Source organism: Oncorhynchus clarkii, chromosome 6, assembly GCF_045791955.1.
Source record: "Oncorhynchus clarkii lewisi isolate Uvic-CL-2024 chromosome 6, UVic_Ocla_1.0, whole genome shotgun sequence".
Lineage (NCBI taxonomy): Eukaryota > Metazoa > Chordata > Actinopteri > Salmoniformes > Salmonidae > Oncorhynchus > Oncorhynchus clarkii.
In genome coordinates, this window is record NC_092152.1 from 12,007,777 (window position 1) to 12,024,265 (window position 16,489).

A 16,489-nucleotide genomic window follows, 5' to 3' on the forward strand; every position below is an offset into this window, starting at 1 on the left:
TGTAAATGTGGTTTAAATCAAAGTGTGAAACAACAGCCGCTGTCTGGCTTTAATTATAACTACCAACCTGCACAGTAGCTTCATCTCTCATTAACAAAATTGAATAAAGTCTGAAGGAACAGCATTTCAGAAATGAATCCACTTATTTATATAGGTTTCCTGGGGCTCCGCACATCTCCTAGAGGAGAAAACCTAAGTTATGTTATCAGTGCTGCAGCCTAAATTGAATAATTCATCTAGAGAGCGTAACATTTGGAGAAGTTCCACCCTCTCTCGGTGCTAATCTCCTTTTCTCAGAGAACATTCCCAATGTCAAAACCAGTCGAACTTTCCTAGAACATTACCAAAATTTAAATATAATGTAACCATGTTTGAACTTTTAGGAAACAATCTGTTAAAGTAATGAAATACAGATAAAATTTAAAAAAATTGTCAAGTTCCTTAAATGTGGTGAGAACATTCCAAAGCACCATTCCCAGAATGTTGTGGGGAGGTTGTACGCAAGAAATAACCATAGGACAACCATGCTCTCACCAAGCTCGAAGAAACATGGTTCTCAGAACAGTATGTGCTAGCTGGGAAGTGATTCCAGCAGAGTGCCAGCAGAGCCAGAAGAGCTCCAGCTGAGATAAGACAGAGCCAAGCCATGCGTCATGCAGACATCCTGGCAGGACAATGCTGGAGCTGTCTCTGTGTCAACACCAGCAGTCAAACACTGTCTGCACCTGGGCTCATGTCAGAGCAAGTCCCCATTAGTTTCCTGCTGGCCTACCTCCATTTCCCCACTAAAAGAGAGCCACACTAGTCCCATCAGATGTGGGAGAGCTCTTAAATATACAGCAGGCCGACTCTCATCTTCACTGCACTCTATGTGGCACTGCAACTTCTAAAAAACATATTGAAACTCCCCACAGAGAGAACCCTCACACTGCCATGAACAAACATAGAGTCCAAGACGAGAGCAAACACACTCCCCACTGGGCACACCATGTCATTTCAACGTGGATTCATTTGGTAATATTTGGTTGAGACGTTGATCAATGAGATTACATCCTATATTCACCCACTCAAAAAGTTAGGTACATTTCCAACGTTATCACTATGCTTTCAACCATCTCAAAGCACAACCAAATTCCAATGGAAAAACAATGTCTGAATTTCGGTTTAGTTGTCACCCAAATGTCTATCACTGCGCTTTCAACCATTTAAAACAGCAAAGTTGAAATGGGAATACAATGTCAGATATTTTATTTATTTAAACAACAGATTAATGTGATATCGCTGTGCTTCGTCTAATAGCAGAACCAAATGACCTGGATAAGATTATATTGAATATGAATGGTACAAATAAAGTTTGATTTCATTTAGTCTTATTCTTTAACTTAGATTTTTGGTTGAGATGGAGAAGTGAATTCAACATATTATGTTTTTATTGGTAAACAAACTGGAATTAAAGCCAGACCAACTCAGTGGCACAGATGGACCTATCTAAGCAGAAGATAAATATCCTTCAAATGTTGATATTTGGTTGCGTTGACAACCAACCCTAATTCAATATCACTAAATATCATTCCATTTGAAATCAACCAGAGCTTGAACCCCTAAGCCTATTGTTTAGTCTATTTATAGATGACATCTGGATTTAATTCAAACTATTTCTTTTGATGACTTTGCAAATGCTATATAGGCCTAAATAGTGTTATTGATGATTGATTAAGTACGGTCACATTTCATTTGCTCTGTTAAACCTACCCTTGGAATGTTTTCGATAACAACAGTGAATCTATTTAGTTTTTAAGTGGAAATCTCTCACCAATCATTCTCACGAGATAGCACACTAATAGTCAATTACAAATATCATAGCTAAGCAGGGCTGGGCTTGGTTAAAACAAAGGGTAGCTGTAGATACATCAATTTTCCAGTAGGAGGTGCTGCCCAGCCTAAAGTTTTTATTTTCTGATAGTGGATATAACATTTAAAATCTGACGTTGTTTTAAAGGTACAAATTCAACATATTTTATACAAGGTTTGTCTATGTTGAAATTTGGTTACCATGATGGCATAATCCTGTGGTTGAAATTTCACCCCAAAAACAACAGTTTACATTGATGACTTTAAAAAAATGGAATGTATTTTACATGTAGATTGCACATCACAATACGTTGTCCAATTACTTTGAAACAATGCTGATTCAACCAGTTTGTGCCCAGTGGTTCAGTACTGTGGGCCTGACCCACTGGGCTACAGACGTCAATTCAACCTCTATCCACGTTGAAAACAACGGGTTGAGAATGTGAGTGGGATGGAAGGTACGACTCTAAACATGGGCGTAGAAAGTGTGCTTTGGTGGGTCATGGGGAAAGAGGAAGACTATGGGCTCTATTCAATCTGTATGACGGAAATTCAGCGTTGCAACGTGATTGAAATTTAAAGGCAATGTTCCCGCGCTAGCGGAGACGACATTCACGGTAAACGCTGCATATGTCGGTTCAATCAGAAATTACCTTTACATTTCCATCACACAATCTGTAACGCTTCAGCGATACACACTGAATAGAGCCCTTGGACATCCAACCATGAGAACAGTGGGCCTTTGTGCTGGGGAATGTCGTTTTCATAACACCCCATTTCTTCTGGGGGAACTGCGGGCCAGTGGGGGCCATCTGGTGGCCCTTTGTCAAACAATCTCGCGCTCGGATGGCAGAAAGGGGGCCATGATTAGTATGCATCCCACACCTATCGTCTCAGAAATGGGACACCACCGTCCCCATATTCCACCCTCTTCATAACTAGATCATCAGTGGTAGGGGGGCATTGTATATTGTTTCACTCACATCTCCACACAAGTGAATGGGAGGGAAGAGAGGCAAAATGGCCACCATTACACTGAGGAGTGGATCAAAGAGGAGCCTCGCTGACTGTTCTGACTGTCCTTTTGGCCGAGTCTCGTTTACTTTTTTGTACAGGCGAAACACTGCAGTGGACAAAAATGACCACCTGGTTTTGAGAGGCAGAGGAAGTGTAATCCGCGTCATTAGATGTCTTTAACAGGATTTAATGGCGACTAGAATAATTTAGACCAACGTGACCTCCAATGGGGCGGCCCAAAGAGACACAGGGTTTTCAGGAGGACAGGGGAGGCGTGTCCACGTGCACGTGGGCTATACTCCTAATGGCAGACTTTCCCATTCCCACCCTTATTGAGGGGTGTAAGCAGTGGGTGGGTGCCGTTGCCATGGTTAGCCGGAGTTGAGGACAGGGAATGGCGACAATGCCCTGCATGCGGAGTGACCTGGGGGTATCCACTACCCACTACCCGATGGCTGCTACCTATTGGCAGGCTGGCAGTGGTCGGCTGATTATCCCAGCGGGCAGACACCAGGACAGAGCTTAAGTACGGGCTAAGCCTCAGTGTCTGCTCTACATCTGATCACAGAGTCGGCCTTGGACAGGCCGAGCAAACACACACCCACACACAGCAGCACTGCAAGAACACACTCAACATACAGCAGGGAGTAGGCCTCTGACAACCCCTGCCAGGCTGAGTATGGGCAGTGCACAGAAGGGACCTGACTGCCCTATGAGCACAAGATGTTGCAAATACGTTGCAAATAAGTTGAAAAGACGTTTGGATTGTGCTCACAGGGTGTTGACATGAATTCCCATTAGAATTCATGACATTATTGTTGTATTCCGACACTAACTCAGAAATATGGTAAAGTACAGCATACAAACCTACAGAATATTACAGCCGTCTCATCATTGTTCATAACCATAGACCATATATTACTTCATAGAAAACGATTTGATTTTCTTATCCCACATGAAAAAAATACAAAAGCATATATATATTATATTCCGCATAAACACTACAGTGAATACTGTAGTGTTTACTGTAGTATACTGTAGTATGTACAGTTAACTATAGTATAAATACCATTGTAAAAGAAAACGGTAGTATATACTATAGTAATTCATGTAGTGTTTTTGTGGATTGTTGTATACTGTACTATTTACACAGACATTACTGTACTATAGTCTTTCTCCTTCTATGATCTGGTAGGTAGGACTGGGGTCTGAACAGACAGTTCAGAGCTTCTGATCTTTTCTATCACCTGAAGGGAAGACAATATATGGTGTATACTTGGCATGTAGGTTCCTCACTTATGGGTGGCACACATTGGGATATGGGGGAGGGGAATGGGCAGAGTATATGCAAATGCAATACTGCAGTATATACTATAGTTTAAAATGTTTCGTATTTTTGTGGAATGTAGTGTTTTTGCGGACATTACTGTGGTATTTATTACAGTGTTTTTTTGTGTAGATAATAATGTAGTACTTACTATTATATTATACAGTACACTACACCATTCTATACTAAGTACTATGTTAGCGGGATACTATACTGTGTAGTATAGAATTCTACAATATACTACAGTTTACTACAGAATTCTATAGTAAGTACTGTAGTATTCCATAGTAAGTACTGTAGTATTCTATAGCAGTGGTGGAAAAAGTACCCAATTGTCATACTTGAGTAAAAGTAAAGATACCTCAACAGAAAATGACTCAAGTTAAAGTAACCCAGTAAAATACTACTTGAGTACAAGTCTAAAACCATTTGATTTTAAATATACTTAAGTATCAAAAGTAAATGTAATTACAAAAATATACTTAAGTATCAAAAGTAAAAGCATAAATCATTTCAAAATGGTCTTATTAGGAAAAATTAAGCCCAATTTATTTTTACATTTACAGATAGCCAGGGGCACACTGTCACGCCCTGACTATAGAGAGCCCTTGGTTCTCTATGGTATAGTAGGTCATGGCGCGACTAGGGGGTGTTCTAGGTTTATTATTTATATGTTGGTGCTCTTGGTATGGTTCCCAATTAGAGGCAGCTGAGGTTCGTTGTCTCTAATTGGGGATCATACTGAAGGGTTCCCTGTCTCCACCTGCTTTGTGGGATATTGTTTTGAGTTAGTGCATGTAGCACCTCTGATGTTACGGTTCGTTGTTTGTTTCTTTTTGTTTGGAAGTTTCGCTTAAATAAATATGTGGAACTTTAATCACGCTGCGCCTTGGTCCGTCTCTCCACACAACCGTGACAGAATATCCCACCAACGCGGCCTCCCGGGTGGCGCAGTGGTTAAGGGCGTTGTACTGCAGCGCCAGCTGTGCCATCAGAGTCCTGGGTTCGCGCCCAGGCTCTGTTGTAACCGGCCGCGACCGGGAGGTCCGTGGGGCGACGCACAATTGGCCTAGCGTCGCCCGGGTTAGGGAGGGCTTGGTCGGTAGGGGTGTCCTTGTCTCATCGCGCACCAGCGACTCCTGTGGCGGGCTGGGCGCAGTGTACGCTAGCCAAGGTGGCCAGGTGCACGGTGTTTCCTCCGGCGCATTGGTGCGGCTGGCTTCCGGGTTGGATGTGCGCTGTGTTAAAGAAGCAGCGGCTTGGTTGGTTGTGTATCGGAGGACGCATGACTTTCAACCTTCGTCTCTCCCGAGCCCGTACGGGAGTTGTAGCGATGAGACAAGATAGTAGCTACTACAACAATTGGATACTACGAAATTGGGGAGAAAAAGGGGTAAAAAATTCAAAAAAAAAAAAAAATAATATCCCACCAACAAAGGACCGAGCAGCGTGAACGCCAGGTGAGGAAGTTTTGGACTTGAGAAACCCTTCCTTGGCGGTAGACGGAAGGAAAAAATGGAGAACAGCGACAACGCCAGGGTTTGTGCCCACAGAAAGCCCAAGGACAACCCCAATAATGTTTGTGGGGGGAGCACGAGGGGTGGTCGGCGGAGCTAGAGGTCGAGCAGCGGAGAGTGCCAGAGAGATGTTGTGTTCTGCTCAAAATCCGACCAGAGGATCCGGTTAGCAGTCTGGTGCAATTTGGGCCGGCTCCACCCTTCTGGCCTCCAGAGTTCCTCCCCAGTCCGGTGCGTCCTGTGTCTCCTCCTTGCACTCGCCCTGAAGTACGTGTCCCCAGTCCGGTACGTCCTGTGCCTGCTCCCCGCACTCGCCATGAGGCGCGTGTCACCAGTCCGGTGCCACCTGTGCCGGCTCCACGCATCAGGCTTCCAGTGCGTCTCCCCAGTCTGGTACGTCCTGTGCCTGCCCGCCGCACTCGCCCTGAGGTGCGTGTCACCAGTCCGGTGCCACTTGTGTAGGCTCCACGCACTAGGCATCCAGTGCGCCTTCCCAGTCCAGAGCTTCCGGTGACGGTTCCCAGTCCGGAACCTCCTGCAACGGTCCACAGTCCGGGACCTCCTGCGACGGTCCTCAGTCCAGAACCTCCTGCGACGGTCCACAGTCCGGAACCTACTGCGACGGTCCACAGCCCGGAACCTCCTGCGACGCCGTCCAGTCCCGCTCCATGGCAGGAGCCTTCTCATCTGCACCGGTGCCCAGTCCAGGCACAGTGCCCAGTCCAGCTCCATGGCAGGAGCCTTCCTCTGCGCCGATTCCCAGTCCATGCACGGCGTCCAGTCCCGCTCCATGGCAGGAGCCTTCTCATCTGCACCGGTGCCCAGTCCAGGCATGGCGTCCAGTCTCGCTCCAAGGCCGGAGCCTTCCTCTGCGCCGGTGCCCAGTCCAGGCACGGCGTCCAACCCAGCTCCATGGCCGGATCCGGGATCTGGGTGGGGGCTATGACTTGCACCGGAGCCGCCATCGACACTAATCACCCCCTACCCTCCTCAGTTGGTTTCAGATTTTGCGGCCGGAGTCCGCACCTTTTTTTGGGGGGGGGGGGGGGGTACTGTCACGCGTGACTAGTGGGTGTTCTAGGTTTATTATTTCTATGTTGGTGCTCTTGGTATGGTTCCCAATTAGAGGCAGCTGAGATTTGTTGTCTCTAATTGGGGATCATACTGAAGGGTTCCCTGTCTCCACCTGCTTTGTGGGATATTGTTTTGAGTTAGTGCATGTAGCACCTCTGATGTTACGGTTCGTTGTTTGTTTCTTTTTGTTTGGAAGTTTTGCTTAAATAAATATGTGGAACTTTAATCACACTGCGCCCTGGTCCGTCTCTCCACACAACCGTGACACACACGTCAACACAATTTACAAATGAAGCATTTGCATTTAGTGAGTCTGCCACGGATATTCTCTTGGTAAGTGCATGAATCGGACCATTTTCCTTTCCTGCTAAGCATTCAACATGTAATGAGTACTTTTCGGTGTCAGGGAATATGTATGGAGTAAAAAGTACCTTATACAGATTAAGTAGTACTTGGAAGTATTTATACACCACTGTTCTATAGTAAACCTGTAGTATTTTTTTCATGTGAGATTAAGAATTGCTCAACAGCTAGTCAAAGAAAATCACTGACTCTTAGGAGATGAAAGTGTAATATCCTGGCATATGAATAATGTCCTTAATAAAAATAAAAATGTACAGCATATTAAAACAATCCACAACAGACATGAACTGAGTGCATAATTAAAATTAAATATTACATTTTTGTGGAAAAAATTAACATGTTAGAAGCCGCAAATAACAGAAGAGAATGACTTAATCAAGGTAACTGTTTTACTCCCACAAATAACGGCATTTACGACATCTGCTGGAGCGCCACCATTGCCAAAGATGACATTTTAACATTTTTATTAAGCCACTTATTTACAATTTTGTCAGTGAATATGTTTGTTTGTCCTGCTGCTAAAAGATTGTGTGGTGTTACTGCCAGTGTAAAACAGGAGCCAAAAGGATTTATACCATTCACAAAATGGCGTTTGATTTTGGAAACAATTTCCACTGACCATCTGCAGGCAGCACACTTGGAGATGATTGGTCATCAGCCATGGAATCATGACCCTACCTACAACTGGCCCCAAAACATTGGGCCATCAACACTGGCCCCACAACACTGGCCCCACAACACTGACAACAGACTGACAAAACACATTTCATTGGGTTTTGACTTTAAGAGCCTCTAAGGAGGTCTGAATGGACAATATTCAGCCCAATATTTAATTATATTGTGTGTATTGAGCTGTTTGCCAATGGACTGTTTTTACTCGTATTATTACCTATCCTGATGACTTTACCCTGCCTTCATGTACATATCTACCTCAAATACCTGGTACCTCTGCACATTGACCTGTATATAGCCCCATTCTTGTTTATTCTATTCCTCTTATGTTGCTATTTTATTATTGTAATGAAACAGCAGGGAGCAGGTCTCGAACCTATTGACTGTGCCGCAAAAGCAAGCTCGTGCGGCTTATAAACCCAGGGTCGTTACACTATTATTCAACTGTCGTTGGGAAGGGCCGCATGCAAGCCTTTCACGGTAAAGTCGACACCAGTATTCGGTGCATGTGTCAAATAACATGTGTTTTTGATTTGATTATGATTTGACTTTGAAAGAACATCTAACTATTTGCGTTATACTGTTAGTCATCTAGTTGTATGTATATATATATATCTATTTGTATTCAGAAATCTCGGTATCCGCTTGGCTTTGGTGGCAGCATTCCATCGTTTCAAACATTTCTCCCAGTTAAAATCAATCTACTCTTCACAACGACAGCAATTCCAACAATTCCTGCGTCACATTCCCTCCTCACCATCTGTCCGTTGGCATTCGCGTCTGCTTTAAATATGCTGGAGTGAAACACACTGTGTTGTCTTTACACCACACCCCACTAATAAATCCCTCACTTTCCCATTTCCCCCAGGCCCGACCAGGAGCAGGTAGCAGTCAGACCAAAGGCTGGGACTCCAAAGCTCCCAACACCTCCTTAATGACCACAGATGTGTTCAACAGGCCTGCTCCTTAGGAACCAGGCTTCAATGGCCACTTATTTAGTAGCGCTCTCAAAAAACAAAATGACTCATTGTTGCTTTCAACAGCATCCAATCAACTTACTATGTAATTAGGCCAATACAGAAGCCGACACAGATACAGAGCAATTTGATCTGAATTCCCCATGCTGTGGCTTTGTTAAATTTGTAACCTCTATAGTCAATTTGTTCAAGCAAGCTAGGTAAGTTTAAAAAAAAACGATGATACAAAATGAAATGAAATCAATATGCTTCCCCATTGAGAAAACTATTGATGCAGACTCCCCCGTTTCCATCACAGAACCTCAGTTCCAGTCCAGAACCAAGCATCTAGTTTATCCAGTGTCTGCCCCGAGCTATTAGTCTGCCCAAGTCATCGTCTGTGTCCGAATGCCCATACTAGCCTTCTACATGCTTAAACCCCATACTCATTACGGTCGTTTGATCTAGTAGAATTCACTCTCTTTTCCAACTAATGTGTTTGACAACGGCTGATAATCAGATAAATTGATGCGCTGTACCAAAATGAACGAACGGTGGGCGTCAACAATAGAACATTCGATGATGCATTCCGAGTACTATTTTCGAAATTTCACATACTATAAAACTACATTTTTTCCGCATATTATTTAATACACTAATATGGATATTCAGACACATCCAATGTCTTTAAGTCTCTTAATATGTTTTTTTAAATTGGTTATAATTTATTGATTGTATTTGATTTATAAATGTATTCAGAGGATTTGAATCTAGATAAAGCAAAGCCAGTTCAGAAAGGGAACCCGAGTGCCTGCATCAGGTGAAATTGCATCAATTAGATGCTAGCAACAATCAAGCCTACATTATTTGATGGTCCATTTAAACTGACCGTTCTGCTCACATATCCTGCTGCCGCTTGCTGCTGTCGCTTGCTGCTGCCGCTAGTCTGTGTTTCTTCTATTGCTCCCACCACCCCACCTGTTAGGTTCTGTGTTACTGATGGGCTCACTGCTTGTAGGTCATTTTATATATCGATATTGATGCTTTGCTTGGGCAGTGAGCTACCCTGAAGGAGAAGAGCCTATATCGCCAAAGACGTACATGATTCATTATTTAATAAATGGTTAAACATACTTATTTTCTGAATTGATTTTAATTGAACTGAACTGATTGATTACCTGGTTTGGTTTAATCTTTCACTATTGGTAGTTTTACTGTCTCTAGTGTCTATTGTAAATGTTGATGCTGTCCTTGTTTTTATTATTTGTGTGTGTTTGTGTATATGAACTTTAAACTGAAACGTGAGATATACAATAAGTTATAAGTATCTAACAGGACTCTGTGGGGTATCATCTGACAGGGATCTGTTGGGTATCATCTGACATGACTCTCTGGGGTATCATCTGACATGACTCTGGGGTATCTGACATGACTCTCTGGGGTATCATCTGACATGACTCTGTGGGGTATCATCTGACATGACTCTGTGGGGTATCATCTAACATGACTCTATTGGGTATCATCTGACATGACTCTATGGGGTATCATCTGACATGACTCTATGGGGTATCATCTGACATGACTCTGGGGTATCATCTGACATGACTCTGTTGGGTATCATCTGACATGACTCTGGGGTATTATCTGACATTACTCTGTGGGGTATCATCTGACATGACTCTGGGGTATCATCTGACATGACTCTCTGGGGTATCATCTGACATGACTCTGGGGTATCATCTGACATGACTCTGTGGGGTATCATCTGACATGACTCTGTGGTATCATCTGACATGACTCTGGGGTATCATCTGACATTACTCTGTGGGGTATCATCTGACATGACTCTCTGGGGTATCATCTGACATGACTCTCTGGGGTATCATCTGACATGACTCTGTTGGGTATCATCTGACATGACTCTGTGGGGTATCATCTGACATGACTCTCTGGGGTATCATCTGACATGACTCTCTGGGGTATCATCTGACATGACTCTGTGGGGTATCATCTGACATGACTCTGGGGTATCATCTGACATGACTCTGTGGGGTATCATCTGACATGACTCTGTGGGGTATCATCTGACATGACTCTGTGGGGTATCATCTGACATGACTCTCTGGGGTATCATCTGACATGACTCTGTTGGGTATCATCTGACATGACTCTGTGGGGTATCATCTGACATGACTCTGTGGGGTATCATCTGACATGACTCTGTGGGGTATCATCTGACATGACTCTCTGGGGTATCATCTGACATGACTCTGTTGGGTATCATCTGACATGACTCTGTGGGGTATCATCTGACATGACTCTGTGGGGTATCATCTGACATGACTCTGTGGGGTATCATCTGACAGGGATCTGTGGGGTATCATCTGACATGACTCTGTGGGGTATCATCTGACAGGGATCTGTGGGGTATCATCTGACATGACTCTGTGGACTGTCCAAAACTGGAACAAATATGAGAGCTAGTGACTTGAGAGAAAAGGGGCGGGAACTGACCTGGCAGCGATATACAACGTTCGGTTCATAATCATGACCAGCTGGATGTCCAGTTTGTGCCGTTGTGTATTGTTTCTTCCAGGTTTGTGTCCAACAAAAGCCGGATACTGCCTTGTATCTGTGGAGAGGGAGGAACAAAAACAATAAATATAGGAAGCAATCCCCCCTCTAGCAAGGCAATGTGTTTTTTTGTTAAAGCCTGACAGAGAGAAAGGTCTCTCTGAGGTTGCTGGAGGATGCTCCAAAACTGAATGGCTGGGAGGAATATAGGGCCTACCAATACAGAGAGAAAGAACAATGAGCCTCACGTGGTATTTATACTATCACACAGCCTCACGTGGTATTTATACTATCACACAGCCTCACGTGGTATTTATACTATCACACAGCCTCACGTGGTATTTATACTATCACACAGCCTCACGTGGTATTTCTACTATCACACAGCCTCACGTGGTATTTCTACTATCACACAGCCTCACGTGGTATTTCTACTATCACACAGCCTCACGTGGTATTTATACTATCACACAGCCTCACGTGGTATTTATACTATCACACAGCCTCACGTGGTATTTCTACTATCACACAGCCTCACGTGGTATTTCTACTATCACACAGCCTCACGTGGTATTTATACTATCACACAGCCTCACGTGGTATTTCTACTATCACACAGCCTCACGTGGTATTTATACTATCACACAGCCTCACGTGGTATTTATACTATCACACAGCCTCACGTGGTATTTATACACACAGCCTCACGTGGTATTTATACACACACAGCCTCACGTGGTATTTATACTATCACACAGCCTCACGTGGTATTTATACTATCACACAGCCTCACGTGGTATTTATACTATCACACAGCCTCACGTGGTATTTATACTATCACACAGCCTCACGTGGTATTTATACTATCACACAGCCTCACGTGGTATTTATACTATCACACAGCCTCACGTGGTATTTATACTATCACACAGCCTCACGTGGTATTTATACTATCACACAGCCTCACGTGGTATTTATACTATCACACAGCCTCACGTGGTATTTATACTATCACACAGCCTCACGTGGTATTTATACTATCACACAGCCTCACGTGGTATTTATACTATCACACAGCCTCACGTGGTATTTATACTATCACACAGCCTCACGTGGTATTTATACTATCACACAGCCTCACGTGGTATTTATACTATCACACAGCCTCACGTGGTATTTATACTATCACACAGCCTCACGTGGTATTTATACTATCACACAGCCTCACGTGGTATTTATACTATCACACAGCCTCACGTGGTATTTATACTATCACACAGCCTCACGTGGTATTTATACTATCACACAGCCTCACGTGGTATTTATACTATCACACAGCCTCACGTGGTATTTATACTATCACACAGCCTCACGTGGTATTTATACTATCACACAGCCTCACGTGGTATTTATACTATCACACAGCCTCACGTGGTATTTATACTATCACACAGCCTCACGTGGTATTTATACTATCACACAGCCTCACGTGGTATTTATACTATCACACAGCCTCACGTGGTATTTATACTATCACACAGCCTCACGTGGTATTTATACTATCACACAGCCTCACGTGGTATTTATACTATCACACAGCCTCACGTGGTATTTATACTATCACACAGCCTCACGTGGTATTTATACTATCACACAGCCTCACGTGGTATTTATCACACAGCCTCACGTGGTATTTATACTATCACACAGCCTCACGTGGTATTTATACTATCACACAGCCTCACGTGGTATTTATACTATCACACAGCCTCACGTGGTATTTATACTATCACACAGCCTCACGTGGTATTTATACTATCACACAGCCTCACGTGGTATTTATACTATCACACAGCCTCACGTGGTATTTATACTATCACACACTGCATTAAAGCCCCAACAGGAAAATACAGGATTACCCTTTGATGTAGGGTGGGCTCCATTTCAAATGCAGCTTTAACTCCTCCATTTTTTATGTTTCCCTGGGCACCAAATTACATTCTACCTTCCAAAAGCACTCAGAGGGGAGAGGGGAGAGGGGAGAGACGAGGAGAAGGTAGTGGGAGGCGGTGGTTGGAAAACAGGGTGTTGGGGGAGTAGGAAATGGCTTGGTGTACTCACAGTTGCCATGTGAAATACTGATTGGCTCCGAGTCTTCTGGGAAGCCAGCCCCGGCAATCTGCAGTAGCGTGAAATACAGCAACAAGGCCTCAGACCTCATTGTAGCTCTGCTGGTTCCTTCCTCGATGACTTATTTACTTTAGCCTGTGAAGAGAAGACCAAGAAGAAAAAAATCTGTTAAAAAAATAAAGTCCATCTGAATTAGCTGTTTCTGTTTTTCATAGCCGATGCAATCTGTCAGATATGTATGTATATGTATATATATTATATATATATATATATTGTGATGACTCAATAGCTGTATTGCAAGCAAAACAAATGAATTGGGTTAGCGAGGTAATATGAGTCATAGATCGATGGCAGGCTAGGTCTTGTTGAAGTAGGCATGTTGTGATTAACCGAGCAGCATCAGGAGTGGGAGTTCTACTGGACTGCACCCTGGCCAATAAGTTGAATTAATAGGAGAGCTTCCATGATATGATCCTGGTGTCTGGGCAGAGTTAATAGGCCAGCACTTTTCTCACTACATGATAATCAACATCTAAGAGTTGGCGCCTGATTGCTGACTGGATTTACGGCAGCCCGTGACCATGCTGATGTTTCTATTCTCCTTCTTGTGCGTTGTGGAAACAAATTACTTCTATAAATCATCCAGACAATTATTGCAGCCATAATCTAATCAAGTATAAGCATTTAATTCACAGACCTTTTATCCTGGGCCAAACGGTAACCACTGGGCACAGGCGTCAATTCAACATCTATTCCATGTTGGTACAGAGTCATTTCATTGAAATGACGTGGAAACAACATTGATGTACATAGCCTCGTTATTGTTATTTTACTGTCGCTCTTTTGATGTTTACATTTTTTTTTACTCTGCATTGTTGTTTAAGGGCGTTGTAAGTAAGCATTTCATGGTGAGGTCTACACTTGTATTTGGTGCATGTGACAAATACAGTTTGATTTGATTCAACCAATGTGTGCCCAATGGGGGGGGGGGTGAATTAAATTTCTATGGTATGAGAGAGAGAGAGAGAGAGAGAGAGAGAGAGAGAGAGAGAGAGAGAGAGAGAGAGAGAGAGAGAGAGAGAGAGAGAGAGAGAGAGAGGGTGGAATGCGAGAGCGGGAGATAGAAGGGGGTCTCTCTCCATTCTCCCGTGAATCTCATTCAGAAAGAGAATGAAAACACTATTCACTGGGAGATTCACTTTAACAGTGAGGAGAATATAAATAAAACCTGGGGAACGACCTTGGTCGTTGAGTTTCCTCCTCGCGGGGGTAATTTCACGTCACCTGTTTTATACACATACTGGCACAATAACAGACAGGAGACCTGGGTATAGGCCCTGTGAATCTCTGTTAGCCCCGTGCATTTTCATTTTCCAAGACAAAATAAGATTCTGAACATACACCACTATGAGGGCTGTTTTGTTTCATGAACCTTGACCAGGAAGTCGTGCAGTAATTGATGGATTGATGAGCAGATTGGGGCGGAGACATACCAGTGTTCATGTGGGACTGTCTATTGTAAATGACAGATGGAGCTAGGGAGACAGGCAACAAACACAGAAAAGTAACACAAGAATTGCTAACTCAATACTGTATCACAAAATTATCCATGGGAGCAGAATCGATAATGATGTTCCAAAATATAGCTTTATAATTTCTAATTTAGACACTACAGGCCACAATGCAGCATTATTGTACCTTCTAACTGCAGACAAATGTATGTGTAATAGTTAACCTCCAGTTTTCAAAACTCATGCAACATTACAGAGGAACTCAATTCACAATCTCTGCATCAATTCCAAATCAACGCAAAATCAACAGAAAATGTCACCATGTCATTGGATTTAGGTTAAAAGTTGGGTGAAAAAAATTAATTCCTTTACGCTGATGACTTTTTGCAAATTGAATCAGTTTTCTACATTGATTCAATGTTATCACCTTTTATTTTTGGGTTGAAATGGAGAGAATACAACGTTGATTCAACCAGTTTTTGCCCAGTGGGAATAACTGCAGCTCCCACAGTCCTAAACTCCATTAACTTTATTCATAAACACATTACCAGACTAACAATATTATCTTTGCTGTTGCATCAACATGTAATCTAGGGCATGTGGCCACCACACACAATAAGACATATTTCATTCTGTAATCTAGGGCATGTGGCCACCACACACAATAAAACATATTTCATTCTGTAATCTAGGGCATGTGGCCACCACACACAATAAGACATAATTCATTCTGTAATCTAGGGGCATGTGGCCACCACACACTATAAAACATATTTAATTCTGTAATCTAGGGGCATGTGGCCACCACACACAGTAAGACATATTTAATTCTGTAATCTAGGGGCATGTGGCCACCACACACTATAAGACATATTTAATTCTGTAATCTAGGGGCATGTGGCCACCACACACTATAAAACATATTTAATTCTGTAATCTGAGGGCATGTGGCCACCACACCCTATAAAACATATTTCATTCTGTAATCTGAGGGCATGTGGCCACCACACACTGTAAAACATATTTCATTCTGTAATCTAGGGGCATGTGGCCACCACACACAGTAATGTACATATTTAATTCTGTAATCTAGGGGCATGTGGCCACCACACACAGTAATGTACATATTTAATTCTGTAATCTAGGGGCATGTGGCCACCACACACAGTAAGACATATTTAATTCTGTAATCTAGGGGCATGTGGCCACCACACACTATAAAACATATTTAATTCTGTAATCTGAGGGCATGTGGCCACCACACCCTATAAAACATATTTCATTCTGTAATCTGAGGGCATGTGGCCACCACACACTGTAAAACATATTTCATTCTGTAATCTAGGGGCATGTGGCCACCACACACAGTAATGTACATATTTAATTCTGTAATCTAGGGGCATGTGGCCACCACACACAGTAATGTACATATTTAATTCTGTAATCTAGGGGCATGTGGCCACCACACACAGTAATGTACATATTTAATTCTGTAAT

At 43.1% G+C, this 16,489-nt stretch overlaps 1 protein-coding gene across 3 annotated transcripts in view; it reads right to left on the bottom strand.

The window, feature by feature from the left end:
• The window catches only part of LOC139410620 (semaphorin-6A-like), a 93,078-nt gene that overhangs the window by 40,158 nt on the left and 36,431 nt on the right, over window positions 1–16,489 (bottom strand). For all 3 annotated transcript variants that reach the window (XM_071155936.1, XM_071155935.1, XM_071155934.1), the window contains exons 2-3: window positions 13,473–13,616; window positions 11,292–11,409 (exon numbers count right to left, since the gene is read on the bottom strand). In XM_071155936.1, the coding sequence (XP_071012037.1) occupies window positions 11,292–11,409; window positions 13,473–13,572 (218 nt within the window). In that variant the 5' untranslated portion in view covers window positions 13,573–13,616. The remainder of the gene's footprint in view (window positions 1–11,291; window positions 11,410–13,472; window positions 13,617–16,489) is intronic.